Raw genomic sequence first — 18784 nt, 5'->3', positions numbered from 1 at the left:
GAAATGCAATATCATGTCATGTAATGGAGTGTTGTGAAGTTGTTGCTGTAAAAACTTCATCTTGGGATCTTGGGTGGGGACCAAAGTGCAAGGGAGCACTGGATCTCATAGTTCACTGCTGCTTCAATTTAGCTTCCATGTTGGTTGCCAGAAGCCAGTCAGCTGATCGATTCCTCCGTTCTCAAAGGCTTTAGGTTACTGTATAACCAGGCCCCCAGCCAGTGACATAACGGTGCTCGCTCTGGCCCTGCTCTGGCCCAGGAAAGAAGTGAGGCGAGTTTAACCCTATTTTTGATGGCCCAGGGCCTGGGCTGAAGCGGTGGCAAAACCAAAATCCAGTGCTCAGTCTGGATCTGGCACCTAACTAGCACTGAAACCAGTTTGGTGGAAAAGGGCCCCATGACAACCAGAGTGGCATCCTTCACGCAACCAGAACAGGAAGTTCTCATGGAGGCATGTGAGAAGGCAGAGCCTCTGCTGTGTCCTCTGATGAAGCCCCTTCCCGCCTCACCCCCCCCCCCCCCCTCAGACACACACACACACACACACACACACACACACACACACACACACACACACACATACGCAAAATACAGAATGGATGAAACAAAACCTACTGAGGGTCAAAGGAAGGAGATCTTCGGGAATCCAGAAGTGTGTCTGTGGCCCAGTAACGTCTTATGGGAGCAGGTCCAGGCCCATGTTCACGGCAGTAGCCTGTATTCTGTTTTTTCATCCTATTAAAAAAAAACAAACATATATACACATGCACACATGCACACACACACACACACACACACACACACACACACACACACACACACACACATTTTCATCGTTAAATTTCTTGCAGACTGGAACAGAACAAGACTGTAAAACGTGGTCACCTCCAAATGAATTGATGTCCGTCATCAGGACCTCCACAGTGACAGTACAGAGAAACACACACATCTGAAGGCTGTTCCTGATGTGTGTCTCCACTAGAACAACAGGTGTCCATAATGTAGGCTGGACAGACACACAGACACACAGCCAGCAGCCACACAGTCAGATCCAGTCCAACACAACGTTGTGAAAGCTTTGTTGTAGCTGACAGAGATTCTCACCTCATCAACTCTCTTCACATCTTCTTCAGACTCTTTTGGAGAGAAGAAGCTGCTCTCCGTCCCTCCTCAGTCCTTCTGTCTGTCTCTGCTTGATGTGAGGACACTGTCTCATGATGCTAGCTGCCGACAATGAAACCTGGAGGACGTTCCATCTCTCATCCGTTTTTGTCCGGGCTAAGTTTGGAGCTTCAGGTCGAATTGGCACACAGAGATGATATTAAGGTGCTTGACAAGCTAATATCACAGGCAATTCGGCTGGACAACTGCACCGGGGAGGTCTGTCCAGGGGAAGCGGCCCCAGCCAGTCCCAGAGTTCCAGTTGGAAGAAGAGGCTGTCTCGAGCCGTGATTGAGTCCTGTCCTATTTCTTTCTCTTTCTGTCCCCTCAACCCTACCGGGATAGCAGAAAGCCGTCCCCTCTGAGCCTGGTTCTGCTGGTTTCTTCCTTTTACAAGGGAGGTTTTTTTTCCTTTCCACAGTCACTTATGGTTGCTCATGTGGATGTGTTGGGTTTGCTCTGTAACTGTGTCTCGAAATGACTATGCTGTAATTGGTATTTTTTCAATAAAGCTGAATTGAACTGAATTGTTCAAAAATCTAATTTTCAGAGACACTTCACAACTGAATGAATTAAGCAGCCAGAGCATTTTTTCACATGGATTACAGTCAAGTCGGCCCAAATCCAAGTTGGCACTGACCAACTCGGCCCCGTCCCCGAGATACAGACACTTGCAGACATGTTTGCTCGCTCCCAGTTATTCACCGGTATTTTTTTTTTTAAGCGTGAGAAATAGAACGTGGCGTGAGTGCGTGACAAAAGAGGCTTTGGGCCGAGTTGGTAAGCGGCTTACAGTCAAGTCGGCCCCGATCAATTTGGCTCCTTGAGAGCCCCTGCGCAAGTTTGCGTGGGGCTGACTTGACTGTATCCCTCTTCACATGGCCTTTGATTCTGATGTGAGGCTCTGGTTGATGACTTCAGGAACAGGATGACATTAAACAGAGCCAGTGGCTGCTGGTCACGGGAGAACACTCACCCTGCCACCCCAATGATCTGTAATTTAGAAACAGAGCAAAATAAACTCTAATCCTCTAAAACTAAATGATATATAATAATTTGATTTGATTTATTTGGATCCCCATTAGCTATGGCAATGCCAAAGCTATTCTTCCAGGGGTCCATACAACATCTTCACAATGTATCAATGCAGCCACATTATCTACAAAAACAATCCATACACAAATGCAACACAAAACAAAAAACACCAAAAAATACATAACACAACACACAAACAATACAAGACCGCTCCCAGGTCAGCAGAGATACACAACATTCACATATCATATCTTCATAGATCCACACATATTATGCACATTGGTCACACAAAAAACTCTAATCTCTTTTGCCCTTTCATATTATACCCAACGCCCTTGAAGCAAAAATAAAAAACCTGACGTAACAAAGTAAAAATTAAATCAGATTTGACAGTTACCCATTCATTTACCGTTTATATCAAGAACCATTTCTGTAGCAAAGGTGCATGTTAAATAATACTTGTAATTCCAATTGACCAATCCAATCCAACTGATTTAAAGGTGCATGAAGGAGTTTGCACGTTTTATGCGAAACAGCGCCCCCTGCAGGCCTTGGGCGTAATGCAGCTTAGTGAAAAACTCGTCCCTGTGGCTCGCGTGCACAGAAGAGGGGAACTCCGTCTTCACTCGTTTAGTAGCGCTCGAGTAAAATTTAAGTTTCTTCTCCCTGGTGGAGTCTGTGTGAAGCTGTGGCAGTGCTAGAAGCCAGTCTGTTCATACTTTCTGGAAGCTCCTGCTCAGTTGTTGCTCACTAAGCATCTGGCGGAGTAATGGTGGACAAAACGAAACCTAACTGAATCAGGCCAGCCGGAGCATGCATTACAAATTCTCTTAAAAAAAAAATTGTGGTGCCAGACCGGCACTGCAACTTTCAAGTGACAATTTAGCGCTGTTAGCGGTACTTACAATGAATATGTCAGGGCACATTGTACACATCATTAAAAATGTGTAACATATTTATGGTGGAAAATAAGTATTTTTAAAGTTGAAAAACTCCTTAATGCACCTTTAAGTCTCTATTATACACAAATGTTTTTTGACTAACTTCTTGAAAATTATTTTGCTGTTTTCTTGCGTAATGTTTTCTGGCAATTTATTCCATTCTTACATAGCTCTATACATAACCATTCGTTTAACTGTATTTGTTTTTGATTTAGGAAATGTAAAATTTCCCCTGGTAGCATGTCTGGTTGCATAGACATGCAGCTGAACTAAAATATACATTTTTACACAAGATTGATGTTTTTTTTGTAAATAAAATGTTTCTAAAGAAAACCAGTAGTGAATATAATAATCTTTCCTTTACTAATAACCAGCTCAAACACTTGTGCATGGCTATGATGTTTGTTCTGTAACCACAATGCAAAGCTATTCTTACTGCTCTATTTTGTACAATTTGCAACTTTTTTATATTTTCTTGTGATGTACTAGACCAGATTACTGGACAGTAGTCCAGAAATGATAATACTAGGGATTGCAAGACTAGTTTAATTATGCTTAGTGACATGAAAGCTGCACACCTTTTCACAACAGAAACAGCACTTCCCATATTGGATACCATCTTATCAATATGTTTAGTCCATGATAATCCATTATCTAACACAACACCAAGTAATTTTGTTTCTTGTACTTGTTTTACAGGCACATATTTTTTTTTTTTTTTTTATAAAATATTCAATTCAGGCTGCTCTTGTAAAGTATGTGTTGTACCAAATATAATACTGTTTGTCTTCAATACATTAAGTACCAACTTATTTTTCCTTATCCATTCCACCACAGATAATAAGAGCTTCATTTTCTAATTTTAATCTGTAATAAAATCCCTGTAAGATCCCTGTACTTCTTTTTTTATTTTATTTTATTTTATTTTATTTTATTTTATTTTATTTTATTTTATTTTGTTTAAAGGAGAACTATGCAACTTTTGCTCTCGCGCTCCCCCTACTGGTCTCCTGTGAAAGCTCACTGTGTTGAAAAAAAAAAAACTGTGTCCCTTTAGGGGTTCGATCCTCGAACCCTATTCATATATATATATATATATATATATATATATATATATATATATATATATATATATATATATATATACACCGAGTTTGGTATGTAACGACAAGTAACGAACGTTACAAGTAGTTAAATTACTTTTGACAGGAACGAGTAGTGTAACGGCACTACTCCTTCTAGATTGGTAGTTAAACTAGCGTTACAAATGAAACGCTATGATCGTTACTTTTACAATGACTGAAAATAGAGCAAAGAAAATATTATTATTAAGCGGAGTTCTTTTTATTACCACCAGTAGATGGAACGGTGGCCATACGAGCAACTACTCGCTATCTCTTCCGGGTCAGGGCTGATGGAACCGTCAAAGTAAAATTGGTTGCCTTATATAAATTTTTATATAAATTTGCGCCCCACTGAAAACACTGCACTCCCTCCTACTGTAAATGCCGCTTTTAAAGGAACACTCCGAAGATTAGGGACCCACGCCCTTTCCCTAACCCATTGACAAAGTTAGACAAGCCCATAAATACCTTGTGTCTCTGGTCCAGCTGGTTCCCAGCTGTTAGCATCGCAGTAGCTTAGCTCGAAGCTTAGCTGGAAGTCAATCAGAGCCGGACTACGCTAGTGGACAAAATACTTCTTCCAGTGGTCCAGGGGACAGCCTATTAGCACGCGAAATAAATCCAAATGGTCATAAAACATTTGAAAAGACCTGTTTTCTTTTCAATAAGTTAAAATCATGTTTTGATACACACAGACCTGCGCATGCGCAGTGCTCCACGGAAGGATATACCGGAGCACAGCTCCGCGCAGCACTATGCAGTAACGAGTAGTGTAACTTCTTTACTATTTCCATGGAGTAATCAAGTAGTGTAAGGCACTACTTTTTTCAAAAGTAACGAGTATCAGTAACTCTTTACTTTTTTGAGTAACGGGCCCCAACTCTGTATATATATATAATAACATTTTTTTAAACAGAGTTAAGAGTAATTCATACAAATATATTAATGACAAAGGTGAATTCAAAAGTGGAATTGATGCTTTCAGCATTTTCAAAAAGACACATGGATAGTTAAAGCTAGGGTTGGCGATTTTGGAAAGCTAGCATTAGTATGTAGCATCTCCCCAAGGCTCTGCCTAGCTAGCTCCGCCCAGCTCCCACCCCATTGGAGGAGCTCCCGTTGGGAGCGGAGACGCGGAGACGTGCGCGGTGCGCGTAGCACTTCCGCGTCCAGTGCGTCCCTGGCGTAACCTGTCCTCAGCGCTTCGTTTCTTCATTTGCACTACACCAAGTTATGGCGCACTCAACGGTATAAAGGCTCGTCCATGCTTGACATGTACGCATTTCCCCGTCCGCTTTGGAAGGTCCGCGCACCACCGATGCAGACTCGATTTCTCCCATGCTACATTTTGAGCTCCGCTGTGCGCGTCCCGTCCAGGCGCAGTGATCCACGCAGCCTCGAGAAGCTTTTCCAGCATTACAGACTGTTTATCTGCTCCTTTATTACGTATTATTCAGAGAAAATTAAGCACATACATTGTCAGTACATTATCATTAAGTATTAAAGTTTATTTAGCCTTTTTTTTCCTGTTTCTGAATCGCGGGGCGGCGCCGGAGCGATTAGTTGCTTTCACTTCTGTCTGCGGACCTTCTCCTCCCTCCAGACAGTCTCTCTCTCTTTCTATGAGTTTTTCACTCTTTCCGTGTCTTTAAGTGGAGCCATCAGGCTGGAGCTCCGTCTACTTTCACTTTTACCGTCATGGTTTGTTCGCTATGGCGCTCTGGCGCATGCGTACACTTCTGCTACCTGCGCGCAACGCGGTCTCAAAATCTGGCTGCTGCGCGGACGTCCCAAACATTCTTCTCCGCCATTCTGCAACGACGCTCCGTCCTTCTACGCGTGCACTGAACCAGGGTCAGTGCACGCGTACATGTACGTGCAGGGGGCAGGTCGAACGGCGAAGGGATTTGATTGGTTTAAAAAAAGGTGTCCCCTCAAGACTATTGGTTGCTGTTTTTCCCGTTTTACTCCTGCTGTAGATAGCGGATATTTTCCGCTGTACTTTAAAAACACGCTATGAATTGCTTCCTATCGGGTCATAAAGATAATTTTAATCAGTATTTAAAAAAATGTATCTCATTCAAATCGCCAACCCCAGCTTTAAATACATGGACAGTTACTTTGTGTTGTTTTTATGAATATGAAAAGTGCTCTACAAATAAAGTTTGATTGATTGACTGATTTAATAAAGCACAGTCTCTCCATTTTGACATTTTTGTTTATATTTTATCCGGCGGAATGTCGGAGTAAACCAGGGAAGTGTGACCAATCACAGAAGACTCCGTGGACCACACAACCGAAGAAAGGTTACACAGGACCGACACACTGTCGGAACGGCGTGATCAAACTACGTCATTTTACGCTCCTCTGGCAGAAGAAAGTTGGCGACGCCTCTGAGCAGTCGAACTTTCTTCATGTTGGAGTTGAGTATGAATTGGCCTTTAGGAGCCACAGAACTATGACCTGGGGAAAAAATGGAGACTCGGGGATGCAGAGGGTGGGACACACAGGGACCTGACACTCTCTTGCAAAAAAGTGAGAAACAGTCTCTTTGTGTTGGCGAAAGGTGGATGTGTTTAAAACAGCAGGTACGTAACAGAAATGAGAGCAATTCTTCGCTGAAAGAAAACAACTGCAACATCACATCATCAGTAGGGTAAAACTAACCTGTCTAAACCAGCTCATGTTCCCTATTAGTGGGTGAACAATCCAATGCTTGGTGAATTCTGCTTCACAATGATAGGAAGAGCTGACATTCAAAGATTGATCAACAACGTCACTATGAAGGCTGGGCCGCCACAAGCCAGTCCTCCCTAAGGGAACCTTTCTGACACCTCCTGCTTAAAACCCAGAGAGTCAGAAGGATGGTGAGGCCTCACTTAGACACTATCCAAAGTGTCTAAAACATAAAACACAGGTTTGTGGCTATGGAAGGTGCCATCATTCAGACTGAAAATCGAGATCAAGAGATTGTGAAAGTAAAAGACAAGTTGAAGGATTTCTTGAAACTGAACCACTTCCCCTATTCCTTACCACAAACCAAGTATTTCCCTAAAGAAATATTGGAAGAGGCCTGATTGGCGTCGTTTCTGGAATGTAACCTGACAGCAAAACCACCAGGAGTGACGCAGCCTCACTGAACAATGTCCACAAACACACATCTGTTCCTACAGTTCACACACAAACACACACACATACATTCACTGATTCTGTGAAATCACACTTCACCTCTCAGACAAACGCACTCGAAATTAAAAGTCAATCAAAATTCTCTTTTCTGTATTTTGACAGTCTTTAAATCAACATCCTGACATTCGAAAAGCTTTGAAACAAAGGCAAAGAGTCAGTCAGACAGATCTCCATGTTCCTCACCTCAGATCAGCTTCATGTAAGGAGAAAATGTTGCCGCTGGTCTCCGCTCAGTCCTGCTGTCTGTCTGTCTGTGTCTGATATGAGGACGCCGTTTGAATCCACCTTCAGAGTGACGTCAGGAACCAGTCCAACCAGCCACACAGCAGCACACACACGTGGAGACATGAAGGAGGCACGGCTCAGTAACATCCAATCCCATCCCGACACTGAGGTCAGAAAAAGAGGGAGATTTTATAGGGTAGCAGTTCCACTCACGACATCCCACAAAACAACTTTAAATTAATCAATCAATGAATCAAATTTTATTCATAGAGCTTTTTCCAAACGCCAAAAGGTATCCAAAGTGTCTAAAACATAAAACACAGGTTTGTGGCTGTGGAAGGTGCCATCATGCTGAAGAAAGTACCGTTGAGCTGCAAGTCATCGAAGCCTTCCAGAAAAAGAACTGCAGCAGCAATCGAGTCACAAATAAAAGCCAGTCTGAACAGGTGGGTCTCCAACTTCGATTCAAAAAGGCCAAGGTCAGTGGTGGTGCGAATGTTGGGGGGGCCATTGGTCCACCATCTGGGAGTAGCAGCAGCAAGAGAACAAAGTAACAGTCACCCCACTGATTGTATCTGGACCCTGGAACTTCCAACAGAAACTGACCAGAAGAACCAGGGTCCTGCCATGCTCACACACATTTCAAATCTCAGACAGGGAGGAGGGAGCCCGGATGTTAACGGCATTGAAACAAGGAAGAGAAGTTCAAAATCCACATAAAGAACGTTCTAAAATGACTCTACAACCTGCTTGAAGCCAAACATGTTTAAAGTTAATTTAATCCAGTTCTTCCACTGTGGGTCCTGCACAGAGCATTATTCTTATAATATCAAAATTCCGAATCGTTTCACACTTTCTGCTGCATTTCATGGCTGCAAGACAGTCATTATTAATCACTTTTATGAATCTTAAACACATTTTGTTTTCAAAGTAAAACCTGTCAGTCAGTAAATCACTGATGTTAAATCAATACAGTAACTCTTCAATGATGGGGTCAAAATAAAGAATAAAATCAGGATGTGACCTCGCACCAGCTGTGTTTAGAGGGACAGAGTCTGGACAGTGGGACAGGAGGCCGTTCAGGTTGGACTGTCAGGGGGTCAGGGACCACCTCTTAGTTAAATCAGTTAAATCTTGATTTTTAAAATCATCTCAGTGAGACCAGGGGTGGAGTCAGAGTTCCAGCTCTGGATGTGTTTGTGGGCGGGGTGGAGGGAGGGAGGTGGTGCTATGGAGGCTACAGCTCTGCGGAAAAAGCTCCTCCCTCACCCTGTTGGTCAATGTTTTGATGGAACTTCCTCCCAGACAGAGTCCACACAGAGTCCAGCTCCAGGAGCTCAGCTCCCACCATTCGCTGTGCCTCCTTCAGCCCCCAGGATAAATCCTCCAACCAACCAGAACATCAGGAAGTCTCCTCCTCTGAGCCTGGCTCTTAGGATTCTTCCTTTAAAGGGAGTTTTTCCTTTCCAGAATCACTTATACTTGTTCATGAAGAACTGTTGAGTTTTTCTCTGTAAAAGAAATGAGTGTGTTGAATTACTAAATGGCATTCCTGTTCCCACGCCTCCTCTTCATCCTCCCTCCTCCCTCGTCCTCTTCCTCCTGTGTGTGTGTGTGAGAAAGAAGGAAGTGGGTCAGAGACAAGAACACCTGAATATGCAGGGAGTGTCACAATGTGGTTAGACATGTTTCACACATACACACACACACACACACACACACACACACACACACACACACACACACACACACACACACACACACACACACACACACACACACACACGCACACACGTTTGTACTTCTATCGTTGTGAGGACACTCATTGACATAATGCATTTCCTAGCCCCTTACCCTAACCCTAACCATCAAAAATAAATGCCAAACCCTAACCTATGCCCTAAACCTAACCTAAACCCAACTGGAACCCTAAACCAAAAACCAAGTCTGAACCCTCAAAAAGGCCAAAAAAGGCCTTTTGAAAAGTGAGGACCGGCAAAAATGTCCTCACTTTGTTGGTGAAATACGAATTTTGGTCCTTACTTTTGGGTATGTACAAGAACACACACACACACACACACACACACACACACACACAGAGTTGTGTGTTTCTCCATGAGCTCAGTGAGGCTGTCCTCCAGGTCAAAGCGTAGAAACAGCTCCCTCTGCAGGACCGGTGGAGAAGTTCTCCTGGAATCAGCTCAGCAGTGAACAGTGAGAGCTGCATGCAGGTCAGGGAGAGCTGAGCAGGACTCTCTGCTTTCTGCTTTGTTTGATTTCCTCTTCCTGTCAGTCTGACTGCTGCAGGCAGAGTTCTGCTGCTGCTGTTTTGAACTGATCCAGTTTAGAGGAAAGCTTTGTAGCCCTGCTGCAGAGGGAGGCCGCTGCTTTCATCAGTCATCAGATGTCATTCAGTCCCAGCAGCAGTAATATGTTCCTTTTTTCAGGAACAGTCAGCTCACCTGGTCCCTGTTGGAGCCATAGTAGAGTCACAAAAGTACCAGTCTTGGTAAGGTCGTAGGGTCAACCCCCTGAGGGGTTTAGCCACAAATGGACTTTTCTAGAAACCTTTGTTTCAGACCTGGAGCCAGACTGCTGCTTTTCCTGTCTTTCTTCCAGAGGTGGGAGATTGGAGCCTGATCAAGTCATCTCCATGCCATGTTTTTGCCCTCACCATGTACCACAGACAGGCTGAGGAGCAGGGCTGATTAGATTCACCTGGTGTGAGACATGGTCAGAGCAAAAACATGGCATGGAGATGACTTGATCAGGCTCCAATCTCCCACCTCTGCTTTCTTCATTAGTTTCTCTCAGAGCTCATTAAGTTCTGTCTGTGTTTCCTTCTTCATTCAGTTGGTTTGTCAGGTTTATTTGGTTAATTGTCCTGTATATCAACATATACAGCTGTTCTGGCTGGTCAGAGGCTCAGGAGCAAACAGCAAAGAGGAGACGCAGGTGGGAGTGATTGGCAGCTTTATTCCATCCAGGATGAGCAGAGAGATGAGTGTTCCTCAGAGCCTCACAGAGCTCCTCGGGGTTAAGGAGCGAGAGAGGGGAAGATCAGATTAGTGTCCTTGAGGACGCAGTCCGGAGTTGGCAATTCAAGGGGGTCAGAGGCAGGCGGACGGCCGGGACGGCTGGACGAGGCTGGTCCGGTCGACCGGTGAACGGGTCGTGAATGAGTAAAGTGCTGCTATCCAGAGTGAACGTGAAGACAGGACGCCACTTAAATAGTGAGGACACAGCTGAAAACCATCCCACATGAGGCAGTCCCACACCTCCTTCAACAGCCCCCCCCCCAAAAGTACCGCCCACCTGAGAAGAAAAACAGAGAACAGGCAACAGCGCCCCCAAGAGGACACTGATGTGTGGGATGTGACAACACCAGTGGTTCCTGGCCTTGGTCATATTTGTTGTCTGATTTTTTTATTTTCTTTTAATGCCAGGTGCTGTGGGCAGATTGTGGCTCTTTTGATTACTGGATCTGGCTCTGAGATTAAATTTTAGCTTTCCTCCACCTCCGAGGTGGAGGTGAAGCGGGAAAATCTGACCAATCACGAAAGACTTCTTCATCACCCAGTCGAAGAAAGTTCTTGCAGGAGGAGGGCGCGAAGCAGCCTTTGTTCGGCTTCTCATGGAGTATGAATGGGCCTTGAAGTTATTATTGTTCCATTAGTGTCAACACAGTGGAGAACATTTGTCCTGTCATTTGAAAATGTGGAGAATCATTCAGATTGTGATGTGTGTTAAAGGGTGGAAGGGATCAGGAGGAAGCAGCTTGGAGAACCCAGAACCTTCACAGCTCTTGACAGCAGAAGTTGGGACTTTATTTAGCTTTTTTGATGCATCCAGCCTTGAGGTGCAGCTGTTTTCTTGTTAATCTCCATCAGGCGATCCCTGCTCTGTAACAGAAGCTCTCAGAAACAGAGTTGGAGTCGTCGCCCCTGCAGTGTTCGGTTGCTGTTGTTTGTGCTCACTTTTGTACAATGTGCAAGTGAGTTGATGGTCAAGTGTGCACACTTAAGGTTATCTGTGTGGTGTTCAGAAAGCAAGAGTAACTCACAGCTATGTTGTTCAAGCCAAATGTTTGGACTTATTTGTCCATGCTATTTTATTCATGTTATTTGTTCATGCATCCAGCCTTGAGGTGCAGGTGTGTTTTCTGTTTTGGTGCTGTACAACATTTGCGTACTGCAGTTTGTGTATCCAATATGCATGTGGTTTCACGCTTAATTGTGTGAGTGGACTAAACATATAAAACACTTTGACACACACACACACACACAGACACTTAAAATTACATTTATACATGTGAAAACAGGAAACATGGTGCTGAATTAAGATCTGAATACAGATACAAGATACTGGTGACACTTTATTTGAAGCCCCCCTGTATAACACATTATAAGTACATTTATAAAGCATTATAACACCATTATAACACATGTAGCTATAGTTATAAACATTCATAGATGATCACAATACCAGGACTGAACCCTAACTCGAACCCTATGCTGTACAGTGTTGTATAGTAAGTTACAAAACATTGTGATCATGTAGGACTGTTTACGTATAACTAATGTATTATACCGGGTGCGAAAAGTAAATTGTTCCCACATTTTTTTTTCTATTCTATTCTTCTCTATACAATGACCACATTGTGTCCACAAGCCTGTTTGCTGCTCTCAAGTTAAGAAATAAATGAATAAAAACAACTTAAAGATAGAAATCATATTAGAAACAGATTGATACTTGGATTGATACCCAATGGCTGTTCAAATGGCCCAGGGACAAAATCCAGGAACATTCTTCATTAATCCATTGATTTACTAAGAAAGAAAGGCATGCCAGAGTAGATTACTGATCAGATGTGATGCAGAAAAAATGTAAAAATGAAGGCAATAATGTGAGGGGAAAAGACCACTCTGAACCACGAACATGATTTTAACATCCAATTAACAAAAAAAAAAAAAAAAAAAGGAAATACATTTTTCTAGAAAAAAATTTGGGGTAATTCTTGATTCATGAATTTAAATAATCAGCAAAGAAGAATCGATCGTGATCAAATTTTAGCTCCAAACCCCATCATCGATATACAGTGTGACAGGTGTGTGTCTATATTTCAATTAAAGAATACATTTCTTTTGAAAAGGAAAACATGTGACTGTAACGTACATTTAAGTCTTAAGACAAAAGAAAATGCTTTGTTTTTCAAACAATAAAATGTCATGTCAGGAGAATATATGGAGTAATTGTTAATCAATTGCACAGTCAAGCAGAGGCAAAAAAAAAAAAAAAAGAAATCCAGTCACACCAATGGAATGACGAAAAAATAAACATGTTGCAGATGAACATAAAATTGTCCATGTAAAATATTTGAGTTGTCTCTGAACGTCATTTTATGGAGACAGGGTTGTTCAGACGCTTCCAGAGTTTCACCTCGTATACAGAAACACAGAAACTTTACATCCTTATACATTATATTTTCCTTTTGGTTTAAACATGCTCTGCATATTTCCTGGTACTTGATTATTCTTGGCTTTAGACATGATTTGTGCTGTTGGATATTCTATTTGATCTTGGCTTAAATGCCATTAATGCTATTTCTATTATCGTCTAACATTTTCTCATAGTATGCTTTCTTACTATTTCTTAAATATTGATTAATTCATTTTTAGACATTTTGTATTTGTTCTGACTCCTTTGTTTTCCTCCTGATGAAAGCTCTAAACAACACATTTTTTCTTTCTACAGGTATTTAATAGACCTTTTGTGAGCAATGGGCATTTTGCATTTTGGGCTGTTTTACTGCAGAGTATCGTGGGATATTTTTTTTATATTTATTCATATTTTTTTAGATAAAGATGTGAATATATCTATAAACTTCCGGTATGCACTATTGATGTCACTTTTCTTGTACTCACTGCTCCATTCCTGTGTCATCAGATCTCCTTCAACACTTCTATAAATTGTCCATTTCTTATTCCTCCACATTTTTGTCTCTTCATTTGTCTGTTGACCATGATGGATGATAAGAAGTTATTGTCCGGGCTTGTATCTTGTTTGGTTTTTTCAAACGGCATGCCTGTCTGGGGATTTTTGCATTCATTTTTTGGTCAGATAGTCATTGAAACAGACACCAGCCTGCCTGTTTCAGCAGCTCAGTCTTGTTCTTAAAACTCACAAAACAAGCAATAATTGCTGGCATTGCTCTTCTGTCTTTTCTGAGAAGTGTGTGACAACCTGAGATGTGACTGTTTTCTCACATTTTTTTTGTGTAGGAATGTTTGTGGTCTTACATTCAAGTGTTTGCAACTCCTCTGCTAGAGCATCCTCACCATATTTACTTCCACCTGCCACCGCTCTAATGTAGGTTTGGTGGGGGGATGTCTTCAATCCACTTATGATCAAGTCATCCATTCATGTTTATTGCTCAAGATCATGAATACACCATCCCAAGTCATCTATTGTCTTGTCTAATTAATAGCAGTTGAATGCAAAAATAACTGAACAAATTTGAGTGGAAGCAGCATACTCATGCTACTTAAGCAGAGAAGTGCAGCTGAATTTACAATATTATTTACTTCTTTATTTTTATTTTTTTTCACATCAGATGTTCACGTTAAAACTTTATATTTCAAAACTTGCATTAAAGGTTTTTACAGGTTAATTGGTCACCCTAAATTGGCCCGAGGTGTGAATGTGAGCGTGAATGGTTGTATGTCCATATGTGTCAGAACTGGGACAGATTGGAGACCTGTCCAGGGTGATCCTGCCCTCGCCTGAAGTAGCTGGGATTGGCTCCAGCCCAACCCTGAGAAGGACAGAAAATGGATGGATGGATGGATGTTTTTACAGTTTTGCTGTATTTTTGCAGAATTATTCTGCAGACCTCAGCTGCCTTTTCTGTTCCATATTTCTTTTTGTAAAAACTAAAGATTTTTTAATTTCATTTTTTCCTAAAGTGCATCATTCAGTTCATTCAGACAGTGGAACAGATTGATTCTTCTCTCTGCAGACAGACTCTCATTCAGCTTCTTCTTGATGTACTGGACTGTTTCCTGCTTGAACTGTGAGCTACTTCCTGTCTGTGACAGCAGACCTCCAAGGAGTCTCTGATTGGTCTCCAGTGAAAGACCCAGGAGGAAGCGGAGGAACAAGTCCAGGTGTCCATTTGGACTCTTCAAGGCCTCGTCCACTGCTCTCTGATGGAGATGGTGGAGCTGAGGCTGTTGTGGAGATTGTTGAATGGTAGTTTGTTTCTCTTCCAGCAGGTTGATTCCAGAGTTGATGAAGGTCTGATGGACATGAAGAGCAGCCAGAAACTCCTGAAGGCTCAGATGGATGAAGCAGAACACCATGTCCTGGTACAGGCCGCTCTCCTCTCTAAAGATCTGTGTGAACATTCCTGAGTACATTGAGGCTGCTGTGAGATCGATGCCACACTCTGTCAGGTCGGGTTCATAGAAGATCAGGTTTCCTTCCTGCAGCTGATCAAAAGCCAGTTTTCCCAGAGACTCTATCATCTCCCTGCTCTCTGGACTCCAGTGTGGATCTGTGGCAGCTCCTCCATCATACTTGACCTTCTTGACTTTGGCCTGGACCACCAAGTAGTGGATGTAAACCTCAGTCAGGGTCTTGGGCAGCTCTCCTCCCTCTCTGCTCTTCAACACCTCCTCCAGAACTGTAGCAGTGATCCAGCAGAAGACCGGGATGTGGCACATGATGTGGAGGCTTCGTGAGGTCTTGATGTGGGAGATGATCCTGCTGGCCTGATCCTCCCCTCTGAACCTCCTCCTGAAGTACTCCTCCTTCTGGGGGTCGGTGAACCCTCGGACCTCTGTCACCCTGTCCACACAGTCAGCAGGGATCTGATTGGCTGCTGCAGGTCGTGTGGTGATCCAGAGGCGAGCAGAGGGAAGCAGTTTCCCCCTGATGAGGTTTGTCAGCAGAACATCCATTGAGGTGGACTTTCTAATGTCAGTCAGGCTCTTAGTGTGGTGGAAGTCCAGAGGGAGTCGACACACATCCAGACCATCAAAGATGAAGATCACCTGGAATTCTTCAAATCTACAGATTCCTGCTTCTTCTATTTCTTTGAAGAAGTGATGAACAAGTCCCACCAAGCTGAACTTCTCCTCCTTCACTACATTCAGCTCTCTGAAGGTGATTGGAAATATGAAGTGGACGTCCTGGTTGTCTTTGTCTTCAGCCCAGTCCAGAGTGAACTTCTGAGTCAGGACTGTTTTCCCAATGCCAGCCACTCCCTTTGTCAGCACTGTTCTGATTGGTTGAGATCTTCCAGGTGGGGCTTTAAAGATGTCTCCTGGTCTGATGCTTGTTTCTGTTCTGTCAGTCCATTTGTCTGTGATGTGGAGCTCTGTGTAGATCTGGTTCAGGAGGGTGGGCTCTCCTGACGTAGAGATCCCCTCAAACACACACTGGAACCTCTTCTTCAGACCGCATTTAAGGTTCTGTTGACAGACTCTAGCAGAAGTTTCTGAAAAGAAAAAGAAAGCATGAATGAGTTGAATGGATTTGACAGTGAAGATTAAAGTGTGTTATGTACTATTTGCACATTACTTGAATTAACTGTGGACCTCTAGTCATTTGTCGATTGCCCCCTGACGTCTGTGTTTCTTTCATTGCAATGGTCAAAAGTCTGCATTTCACTGGAATTTAGAGACAAAGCAGGCAGATATGATCCCAGATGGATGCATCCATTCTGCTCAAAATCGTGTTCTATTATTTATTAATTGTGCAGAATTGTTGGACACTGAAATGCTGCCGGTTCTGCATCTCAGTATCCTCTGAAATCATTTCTTCTTGACCCCTGCTCCCCTCCCTCTTTGTTTAGCATTCACGAGTTTGCTAAAACTGTACAGTATGAAGACTTAATTTCAACCAGGAATAATGGAGAAAAAGCATGAAAAGATCTTCTTAAACACCCAAATCACTGAGGTTCAGATTGGGACTGGAGTAGTATTATGGCAGGTCATCAGTGTTTGGTGAATTATGGTTGGTAATTGGTGATGGAATTATTACTCCGCAAATTACCAACATGGCGCATTTGGACGAGACTAAAATTACAGGTGCCCTTCCTAATTATTGTAAATCACCAGAGGTCCCTGGGTAATTCTAGTCCCATGCTAAAAGGGCTTTGGTGGAGATGCTTCTCCTCTATCAGATCCATCCAGTTCCTCGCTGGAGACCAAACAGCCTCTGATGCCACGGAGATGTTGTCCCAGAAATTCAGTGTTACTCTTTTATCTTTGTTTTTTGTCTTGCCACATGTATGATTGTTTTATCTTCCTTAATCATCCACTTCGTCCCTTAGATTAGGACACTTAGCTTTTCGTCTTTTACAAGAAACATCTCCACTATACATACATTCCACTAATTGAATTATCGCACTGTTTTTACTCCCTGAGCATGAACTGAGTGCATGCGCATTAGCTCTAAGATAATGCACATGCTATGGTATAGTGGGGTGCGCTGAGTGAATGTTGCCAATTTGATAGATTCCTTTGACAGAGCTGCGGTCAGATCTAAGGGCACGGAGGGTGGGATTCCAATTAACACTTTAATTCTGAAGTTGCTGTACATGATGTAGGGGAATAGGTGTATGTGAGTGCCCTAGATCGTACAATCACAAGAACGTAATCAGCTACAGAAAATGTGCTAAACAGTATTCAAAGCTGCCCATAAATATGCAGCTAAATCAAGGAATATTTTACAGCTTTGTCATGGATGCAGGTGTAAGGACCCAAGTGCAGGCAGCCAGGCGGGGTTGAAATTTATTTATTTCCAGGAAATGCAGGAACTCAGGGAACGAGCTATGCAGAGCTGAGGCAGGCCAGGACACACGACAGCATGTGGACAGACCCACAGGGAGCTGACAAAGACACACATGGTGAGCAGGACTTAAAGAAGAACCATGTAACTTTTGCTCTCGCGCTCCCCCTACTGGTCTTCTGTGAAAGCTGTTGTAAACGTTCTCCACATAACACCTGTTTCCTTTTCGTCTGCTCGTCAGACAAAAGATTTTTCTGTCTTTTTGGTTCTTCCATCCGTGAGCACCTAAGAGTGGCGTTGCTAACGCTTGTGAGGGTGTCATGTTTCTTTTACGTGGTTTTATCCTTGTACTCCTGTATGAGTGCCGTAAAGCAGGTTTGTTCTCTCAAGATGTATTCGGGTCCGCTCCTATGAAAATTGCAAGTGCTGTTTTCAGGACAGACCCCGGGGGGAGGTGAGGGACCGGCGAATCACCGTGCCAAGTCTTTGTTTACCCCCACAGGGATTCTAAAAACATTTATTGAGGTAAAAAAACTTGCTTAGTTCTGCTTTAAATAGAGGGGAAAACAGGTGCCACACATTACCCCGTGTTTCCACCGGACACAACGCAAATTTTTTGTGCGATGAGATTATATACAAAGTCAATGTAATGACGCGATTGTCGCTCAATCTTGAGCGGCGGGCGACGGGTGGCAACCGATGATGTGGCGGGAGGTTGGCGGCCCCACTTATATGTTGAATTGGTATATATTTTTTTTTTTCCCCCTTGTCCGGTTCGGCACCTGGGGCGTGCAATATTGTATGATTGTAGCCTTTTACTATCAGAACAGATTTTAATGTTAGCAGCAAGAAGAGACTGAATCTCCTCCTGCTGCTGCCTTTATTTAAAAAAAAAAAAAAAAAAAAAAATTGGTAGCTATATAAAATGACACTGCTGCCACCATGCGGCTCTTTTTTGATAAGTATGAGAGGGGACCCAAAAGAAACCGGACTTTGGTTATAACTTTTTGTTTTGTAATTTTCGCAATTATTTGAAACTGTCACCTTCAAAATACTCTCCTTTGGCTTGAATACAACACTGCACTCGAGATTTTCACTGTTCAGAAGAGCCGGCATGACCATGCATTACTGTGCCTTTAAAGCGACACTAAGGAACTTTTCAACCTTAATAAAACATTTTAATATCTTTTGTGATGATACATCAACTTAAAACTAGTTGAATGACCCCTCTGTCACAGGCTGAGGGCGTCAGTATTGCTTTCACTTGGACTGAGCAGCTGTGAGGAGGGTGGTAGGAACCCTGGACACTAAA

The 18784-nt window shown here is 42.9% G+C and overlaps 2 protein-coding genes across 3 annotated transcripts in view; one reads left to right on the top strand and one right to left on the bottom strand.

Annotated features, from left to right (window-relative positions):
• Positions 1 to 7691, bottom strand: part of LOC115382171 (NLR family CARD domain-containing protein 3-like) — a 78314-nt gene extending 70623 nt beyond the window's left edge. Inside the window, exons 1-2 of the mRNA XM_030083851.1 lie at positions 7636 to 7691; positions 618 to 737 (exon numbers count right to left, since the gene is read on the bottom strand). Of these exons, the coding sequence (XP_029939711.1) occupies positions 618 to 736 (119 nt within the window). The 5' untranslated portion in view covers position 737; positions 7636 to 7691. The remainder of the gene's footprint in view (positions 1 to 617; positions 738 to 7635) is intronic.
• The window catches only part of LOC115382236 (stonustoxin subunit alpha-like), an 829400-nt gene that overhangs the window by 198687 nt on the left and 611929 nt on the right, over positions 1 to 18784 (top strand). The window lies entirely within an intron of this gene.

Source organism: Salarias fasciatus, chromosome 23 (assembly GCF_902148845.1).
Source record: "Salarias fasciatus chromosome 23, fSalaFa1.1, whole genome shotgun sequence".
In the NCBI taxonomy this organism is placed as follows: Eukaryota; Metazoa; Chordata; class Actinopteri; order Blenniiformes; family Blenniidae; genus Salarias; species Salarias fasciatus.
The sequence above is the reverse complement of the archived record's forward strand: the minus strand, read 5'-3'. Positions and strand labels throughout refer to the sequence as shown.